Source organism: Nicotiana attenuata, unplaced genomic scaffold, assembly GCF_001879085.1.
Source record: "Nicotiana attenuata strain UT unplaced genomic scaffold, NIATTr2, whole genome shotgun sequence".
In the NCBI taxonomy this organism is placed as follows: domain Eukaryota; kingdom Viridiplantae; phylum Streptophyta; class Magnoliopsida; order Solanales; family Solanaceae; genus Nicotiana; species Nicotiana attenuata.
In genome coordinates, this window is record NW_017679067.1 from 9,000 (window position 1) to 18,512 (window position 9,513).

Below are 9,513 nucleotides of genomic sequence, written 5' to 3' on the forward strand. Positions count from 1 at the left end.
GGTTCAGTGTTTACAACTCTAAATTCAGACACTTGGATCATAGATTCAGGTGCCTCAGAACATATGTGTTTTGATCCTAATTCCTTTTTGTTCCTTACTTAACTTCCTGGACCTTTAAACATCAATTTACCTAATTCTTTCAAGGTAATTGTTACTCATATAGGAAGTGTGTCCATTCTACCAGGTCATGTTCTAAAAAATGTCCTTCATGTTCCAGATTTCAAATACAACTTACTGTTAGTTCATAGGTTCTGCATTCAGTTCAAATATGATGTTTTACTCACATCTATTGGGTGTATGTTGAAGGGCCTTTTAATGAAGAGTCCACAAGTTTTTGGTGAAGTTAGAGAGGGACTTTACATTTTGGATCCTAGTAGTCTTAAGTCCAAGGGACTGTTCAGTAGTAATGTATTTTCAATTAAAAAAGGAAGCAATTCCATTTCAGAGTCTAAGTTTCTCTCCAGTCCTGTTTCTGTTAATGCTATTTCTGATGTTAAGCTTTGGCATGTAAGGTTGGGACACCTTCCTTTTTTAGCAATGAAACATTTAGATTTCCTTCATTGTGACTCTAACTCTAATTTTATCTGTGATATTTGTCCTAAGGCTAGGCAAACAAGGAATCCTTTCCCAATCAGCACCATTAAGTCAAATCACATCTTTGATCTTATACATATAGACACATGGGGGCCTTACAAGTCCAATACCTATAATGGTTTTAGATATTTCCTTAATATAATGGATGATTATAGTAGAGGAACCTGGACATTTTTACTATCTTCTAAAAGCAATGCTTTTCCTATGCTCAAATCCTTCTTGTCTATGGTTGAAAGACAGTTCAATATGAAGGTAAGGATGTTAAGGTCTGACAATGCACTAGAATTGGGGAAAGGGACACAGGAAGCAGCCTTTTTGGCTTCAAAAGGAATTTTGCATCAACTATCTTGTGTGGCAACACCACAACAGAATGGAATTATTGAAAGGAAGCATAGACATCTTTTAGAAATTGCTAGAGGTCTAATGTTTCAGTCTAGACTGCCTATGTGCTATTGGGGAGAAGCTATTCTGATTGCTACACATATCCTAAATAGGTTACCCTCCAGAGTCCTTCAAGGAAAGACACCATATGAAGTTCTGTTTCAACATAAACCCAAGTATGATTACTTCAGAAATGTTGGATGTCTATGTTATGCTTCTACATTGGCACAAGGAAGAGGGAAGTTTGATGAGAGGGCAACAGCTTGTGTTCTGCTTGGTTATCCCCTCCAACAAAAGGGATATAAACTACTGGAATTGTCCAGCAGGAAAGTTTTTGTGTCAAGAGATGTTAGGTTTCATGAATCCCATTTCCCCTTCACAGAAATCAATATAGCACACCATCCTATTTTCCCAACTTCAACCTTCAACTCTGAACCTACCTTTTCTCTCACATCACCAGATCAAACACAACCTGATTGCTCAAACCATGAAATACCAGATGATTTTTTACCACAACCATCAACCCCTTCCTCCTATTCACCTATTCATCACTCAGCCTCACCTAGCCCAGCTCCAGCATCTACTGGAGTAGATCCATCACATACTCATATACCTACACCTATACCTCAAGACCCTATTCCCTTGAGGAGATCAGGAAGGATCTCTACTCAACCTTCCTACTTAAAAGACTTTGTGTGTAGTAGCATCATGTTCACAGATGTAGCTACAGCCTGTTTTACTCACCCCTGTCAGCCAAAAGAATGCAGTTTTTCATCCCTCTCACCCAATAACCAACATGTCATGCAATCCATCTCTACTCTAAGAGAACTTTGCACTTTTACCCAAGCCTGTCAGGATCCAGGATGGGTAGAAGCCATGAATGTAGAAATTAGAGCACTAGAAAATAATCACACTTGGGATGTGGTTGAGTTACCTAAAGGAAAAAGGGCTTTACCTTGTAAATGGGTATACAAGGCGAAGCACTTATCAGATGGGAAAGTTGAAAGATTGAAGGCAAGATTGGTAGTAAGGGGGGATGTTCAAAGAGAAGGGATAGATTATGGTGAGACCTTCTCACCAGTGGTCAAGATGACAACCATAAGGTGTCTCCTCACTGTTGCAGATAAGAAGGATTGGTTTGTTTCTCAATTGGATGTAAATAATGCATTTTTGCATGGAGACCTTCAAGAAGAGGTCTACATGAAGTTCCCTGCAGGCTTGGATCCTCCTAGTCCCAAACATGTATGCCTTTTGAGAAAATCACTATATGGCCTAAAGCAAGCATCTAGGCAATGGTATGCTAGACTTGCCGGAGCTCTAAGTTTTAAGGGATATTCATCTTCATTAAATGACTATTCTTTGTTCTTTAAGCGTACAGGGAGCCTTATTTCTATCCCAGCAGTCTATGTTGATGACATACTGATTACAGGGGATGATTTAGATGAGATTCAAGGGATCAAATCTTTTCTGAATACTGAATTCAAGATCAAACATTTGGGAGACATTTATTATTTCCTAGGCATGGGAGTTTTGAGAGAAAAAGCAGGTTTTATGGTGAGTCAAAGAAAGTTTACCTTAGACATGCTGCAGGAATTCGATGTCTCACATTTGCCTTGAGTGAGCTCCCCTTTGGATCCCTCCTTCAAGCTCCAAGATAATAATCAATACCTACAAAACCCCACTGTATATCATCATTTGGTTGGAAAGTTAAATTTTTTAACCAATACACGACCAGATCTCTGTTTTGCTGTTCTTACCCTTAGTCAATACATGCAGAAACCATGCCTTTCCCATTTTTCTGCTGCTCTGCGAGTGCTCAAATATCTCAGTTCTGACCCAGGACAAGGGATCTTACTCTCCGCTGAGCCATCTTTCTCTTTACTTGCCTTTTGTGATGCTGATTGGGCTTCCTGCAAAGATTCACGAAGGTCTGTTAGTGGTTTCTTTATCACCTTAGGAGGTGCACCTATCTCCTAGAAATCGAAGAAGCAGGCCTCAATTTCTTTATCTTCCGCAGAGGCGGAATACAGATCTATGAGAAGGGTGACTGCAAAGCTTACCTGGTTGGTTCGACTTCTTGACGATCTCTCTGCACCAGTCACTCTTCCGATTCCTCTTCATTCTGACAGCAAAGCAGCAATCCACATCGCCCGGAACCCAGTTTTCCATGAACGAACAAAACATGTGGAAATTGACTGTCACTTTGTGCGACAACAATTCCTTTCCGGCTTAATCACTCTCTCCTTTGTTCCCTCCAAGGCTCAACTAGCAGACATATTTACGAAACCTCTTTCTGGGGTTTCTCATCGAGACATTTTAAGCAAGTTGGGGGTAACTACATTCCCCTCCACCTTGAGGGGGGATGTTGAGAAGAAGAACCCCTATTCTAATTCTGAGATTCCTCAATTTTTGTCTACACATCATGAAGGTGAAGAAAACACAGTCAAGAAGAAGAAGAAAGGTGTTTAGACAAGAAGAGTCTCGATATAATCTAAGTACCTTAGATTATATCTGTGGCTTGTTGAACTGGACACGTGGAGCAAATTAGACCCTTGGATCGTGCAAGCATACTCTATGATGGATCAAGTAATAGCCCTCAGATTTGTTTAACACTCTAGAACTTTCCCTCACGTGAGTAGCATGTGAGGGAATCAAAGTTTGTTGCTGATGGAATAATGTAGTTATAGATATTATAGATAGGCAAATTAGATGGTGACAAGTGTATAGATTTTTCCTTTTCCTGTTATTTTTTAATTCTTTAGCAATTGTATATATACATGTACAGATTGATGATGAAATACACTGAAATTTCACAATCTTCTCCTTCAAATTCTTACAATTTACCAATAGTACAATTGGTTAAACTACGAGAATAATCTACGAGTTTTTTATGACATGTCTATGATAATCACGAACAAACATAGTACAACATAGAGGTTTGACGTATATAAGTTAAATTAAATAATTTTCTATATACGATGAAAGCATTTCTCTTCTCAGATACCTTTGCATGGACGATCCGTTGGACCGTTACATATGGAACTTTTCCGGATTAGTTTTCTTAAAGAGTATGAATTAAAGTTATATATGTATATATATACTATCACAATGTAAGTTTTTAATGTTGTTTAATACGAGATAGCAGACTAGTTATGTACTATCTTTCTACTAGAGTATCAATTAATACCTTAATATAGTAATTTCTGTACAAACTTTATATGTGATCTGATTGTATAAATAATTTTTTTTGCAGCGTGTGCTAATAGATTAACTCAAGTTATATATGTTTTCGTAATCAAGAAGTCCTGAATTGCTCCCGTTTGGCCATACGTTTTTTCCTCACTTTTTTTCCAAAATATTTTACAAACATTGTTTGGTTAATTATAAAAAGTGACCAGATTTTGGGAAGTTTTTGAAGATGAATTTTTCAAGTTTCAAAAAGTGGTTTAAATTAGTTTTTTAAATTTTTTACTCACAAAATTTCTACTTTTTTTCAAGTAATATACATGTCCAAATATAATTTCAACTTTCAAAAATTATTTTTCATCTCATCGAATGAAGAAATTATAAAGGAAAACTTATTGAATGGTTAAAGGAAAACCAGAAGTTGGTACTTGGCAGAGTGATTTTGATTCTTTGTTCTAATATGATGGCTGGGAAAGAAAAAAGACGAATTTTTTAATGTGCTCATTCCTCTATACATGTAATCTTGATTTTTCCAGCTCATTCTCTCTAAGATAGATCCAATTTCTTTTTCTTTTCTTCTTCTTCTTTTCCCCGAACGTTCATTCTCCATTATTTTTCGAGAGATAAATAGGCTTTGACAAAAATAAATTTGCCAGACAGCATTTTACGTGCACGATTTTGCATGTTCTTTTATTAATATATTTACTGATTTTATTAAACAAAATATGTTAATTTCTTTAGACTCTACTGAATGTTGTACAAGTTATACAAAATATGCCCCTATGCAAAATCTTGGTTAAATTAATTAGATGGACAATATGGACACGTGCCCTTAAAACTTTATATTAGCCGAATACCAATACGATATAGTCTGACCTAATATGCTCTAATTCTATATTATTACTCCATAAGCCAACAAGTCGGTGCATTATTAGTTTATTAATTAATTTGATATGTCTATAATTAGCTTGGTACTTGAAAAATACAGGAAGTAGGTAAATAAATAGAGGAAACTTTTTCATGTAGTAATAGTTCTGTCACTTTCTAATGTGGCTGCAGCTAAGCAAAAGCTAAAAAGGCTAAAGAAGCCATTGACAAGGACCTTCATCTCATGCATTTCATGATTATTGATTTTTCCTCTACCATAAGTTCACTCTAAGTACGTAATATACAATAATTACTAATTAAGTATATAACTTAAGACACAATTAACAAACCTAATAAAGACTGATTGACCAAGCCCTTAAGTTAGTCAATATAATAACGTATATATCCTTTTCTAGCCATCTATAAATAAACAAAAAACCATGGCCATTACTACTCAAGTCCACAATTATTTAAAGCTTTCCAAACCAGGCTATTTTTGTTTCATCTTCTTGAAACAAAAAGTGTCTTTGTTGACATCTCTTAAAAATGTTGTGTTATTGTTTGGTGTTTTTGTCACGTACGATGGTTTTGTTTCAGTTATTTGTTGCCTCATGTAAAGGGAAAGTTCAGCTGCCGGAAAATGTAACAGTGAAGGCTGTTTTTGCTTTCGGAGATTCCATTGTTGATCAAGGAAACAATAATCACATAACAACAGTTGTTAAATGTAATTTTGAGCCATATGGGAAGGATTTCTTGGGTGGAAAACCTACTGGAAGGTTTAGCAATGCTAAGACCCCCTCCGACTTGATAGGTATATATGCTCATTCTCTATATATATATTGACTTTGATATTGTATTTTTAAACTTTCTAAAACTTAAAAAGAGTACTAGACATATTTTTTTAGTTTCTTAGTATCAAGGAAGATTGTCTCCGCGATCAGTGCCTGCTGTTTTTAACGGTAGTCTCTTGTCATGTATTTATCCTCCACCATAAACATCGTCATTGTCTCTTTGTCTCAGAGAAATAATTAAAAAACAATCAACCTCTTCAAGTTGTCTACTAATGCTTGCATTATATTAGGCTGTCTATATTATACCCTTAGCTTGGGGTGCATCCTTTTATGAACTTTGCATGAATGTGGGATGCTTTGTGTATCGGGCTGTACCCTGCTTAATAATTAACTTCTTCAAGTTGTCTAGATGAGTTGCTTAAAATCACTTAAATCATGGTGCAGTTACTGTTATTACACTGTATTTGTAAAATAAATTCTGGAAATATAAATGAATATAAACAGTAATGAATATAAACAGAAATGACATAAACCAATTCGAGCCCACTGAATTCACAGTGTTTCCTTAAGGAATTTAATCCCCTCCTAGTACCCAAGGTTATGGATTATTTCCTCCCAGGATAGAACGAATTACACACTGGTGTAGTGGTACTTCAAACCCCAGTGTTTCAGCGAACACAAAGTTCGGTAGCAAATCACACTTACTTTTTGCTTTGTTTTGATGCTAAAAGTATGCAGAAGAAGGAGAGGAAACTCAGAAAATTGTAGTTAAAATTCTGAGCAGAATAGTGTTGTATTTATAGCCAAAGTTGGGTCTCTTCAGAATGGCTGTTTATGCAAAACGCCCACAATATAAATGCCATTACATAAATGGTCATTTACTCAATAATAAAGAGGGAAAATAAAGAGGGTAGTTACTTTTCTGTTACCAAAACAGAAAAACGGATTGGATTTAATATTAATATTTTGTTATTAAAACAAATATTTAATAACATTTCTGTTAATATTTTACTATTAACAAATAAATTTGGTCCAAAAAGTTAATCAATCAATCATTTGACCAAATCCAAATCCGAATCCGAATCCGAATCCGAATCCGAAGCCGAAGCCGAAGCCGAAGCCGAAGCCGAAGCCGAAGCCGAAGCCGAAGCCGTAGCCGAAGCCGAGCCGAGCGAGCGACGACGACGACGGCGCGAGGCTTGCCTTCTTCTCAACTCTTTAAGAGCTAGAAGAAGAGCAATTGCTTATATACCCATAAAAAACCTCTTCCTCTTCCAATATGGGACAATGCCCATTTGCCAAGGGAGGGGGAACTTAAAATTTCACTCAAAAATTTCATTTCCCTCCATTTCCCATTCACCCTCTTTTAAGTATTTAATATATTAATTAAATACCTTAAAAACCCAACAATCCCCCACATGAATGGGGAATGGCTATATCACGGAAGTATGCATGAAAAACTGTGTGATTCACAAGTAAGGATTAATTGCATCTGGATAAGTAGGTTTCCCTTTGAACTTTCCGTAGTGAACTTATGTCGGATATACTCGATCAATCGGTAGATTTGATATCTTTGAACCGTCGAACTTTAGTGTATACCTAGACAACCACAAGTCACACAACCAACCCTTAACCGTCTTTGGTTCTCATTGTTGTGTTCGTTTCAGCCATGAACACCGCCTGGTTTCATAAGTGCGTAGAGAACTGGCCTTACTGTGTTCTCCTTGAAGCGGCTAACACTTCACACTTACATAGGTGATTCCTAAACGTGTCATCCCGTAGATACACTATTTGATATACCCTGTATCAAATTTAGAAATCATTAAAAAGCCTTAATGCTTTATCCTTGGTACTGAACATTGTCTCATCACGAGAATGGACCAAAAGTTTAGTTGACAATGTTGAACCGTCATAAATGACTTTGTTTGATCTCCTTGAACCTAGATCTTGGGATCTCCAGTCTTCTAGGTAGAGTTACCGCCACTATGACTTGTTCTCGGCCACAGTCCCATTCCCTTTGATGACTTCTCAACTACCTCTCTAGTTAGGCCTTTTGTAAGTGGATCCGACACATTATCACTTGACTTTACATAGTCAATCGTGATAATTCCTCTAGAGAGTAATTATCTAACGGTTTTATGTCTTCGTCGTATATGGCGAGACTTACCGTTATACATAACGCTCCCAGCCCTTCCAATTGCCGCTTGACTATCACAATGTATGCATATTGGTGCCAACGGTTTGGGCCAAAATGGAATATCTTCCAAGAAATTCCGGAGCCATTCAGCTTCTTCACCGGCTTTATCCAAGGCTATGAACTCAGCCTCCATTGTAGAGCAGGCAATACAAGTTTGTTTGGATGACTTCCAAGATACCGCTCCTCCACCAATAGTGAATACATATCCACTTGTGGACTTGGAATCAGTTGATCCGGTGATCCAATTTGCATCACAGTATCCCTCAATGACCGCAGGATATTTATTGTAATGCAAAGCAAAGTCCTGGGTATGTACTAAATACCCCAAAACTCGTTTCATGGCCATCCAATGAGATTGGCCTGGATTGCTCGTATATCGACTCAATTTACTTATAGCACAAGCTATATCTGGTCGTGTACAATTCATGATGTACATTAAGCAACCCAACACACGAGCATAATCCAATTTTGACAACATTGTTTGGTCAAATTTAGCATGCCATTGTTTGGGTGCTTGTTTTAATCCGTAAAGGGACTTAACAAGTCTACAGACCTTCTTTTCTTTACCTGGAACCACAAACCCTTCAGGTTGTTCCATGTAAATTTCTTCCTCCAACTCTCCATTTAAGAAGGCCGTCTTAACATCCATTTGATGAATTTCAAGACCATAAACTGCAGCTAACGCTACTAACGTTCGTATGGATGTAATTCTTGTAACTGGAGAGTATGTATCAAAGTAGTCAAGACCTTCTCGTTGTCTATACCCTTTGACCACAAGTCTTTCCTTATACTTGTCAATAGTACCATCATCTTTTATTTTCCTCTTAAAGATCCATTTAGATCCCAACGGTTTGTTTCCAGGAGGAAGATCAACCAATTCCCATGTATGGTTGTTTAGTATGGATTCTATTTCACTATTGACCGCCTCTTTCCATAACAATGATTCCGAAGAAGACATAGCTTCTTTAAATGTTTGAGGCTCATTTTCCAATAAGAAAGTCACAAAATCTGGTCCAAATGAAGTAGACGTTCTTTGACGTTTACTACGTCTTGGATCTTCTTGGTTAAGTGTACTTTCTTTTGTTTCTTCCCGAGGTCGTTTAGATCCTTCACCAATCGACTCACATTCCTTTTTATACGGATATATATTTTCAAAGAACTCAGCATTATCTGATTCTATAACCGTATTATTATGAATGTCGGGATTTTCTGATTTATGAACCAGAAATCGATATGCTTTACTATTAGTTGCATATCCTATGAAAACACAATCAACGGTTTTCGGTCCTATTTTTACCCTTTTGGGTTTAGGAACTTGCACTTTTGCCAAACACCCCCACACTTTAAAATAATTCAAGTTGGGTTTCCTTCCTTTCCATTTTTCATATGGAATGGATTGTGTTTTGCTATGGGGTACTCGATTTAGTATTCGGCTAGCCGTAAGAATGGCTTCCCCCCACAAGTTCTGTGGCAAACCAGAACTTATCAATAATGCGT

At 37.0% G+C, this 9,513-nt stretch overlaps 1 protein-coding gene across 1 annotated transcript; it reads left to right on the forward strand.

Moving 5' to 3' along the window:
• Positions 1 to 5,486: 5,486 nt before the first annotated feature.
• LOC109221702 (GDSL esterase/lipase At5g42170-like) lies at positions 5,487 to 5,839 on the forward strand (the record flags this gene model as incomplete). Its single annotated transcript, XM_019386167.1, is given in 1 exon segment — positions 5,487 to 5,839. A coding segment is annotated over 1 exon segment (265 nt), but the record flags the coding sequence as incomplete, so codon positions are not given.
• Between the last annotated feature and the right edge of the window lie 3,674 nt (positions 5,840 to 9,513).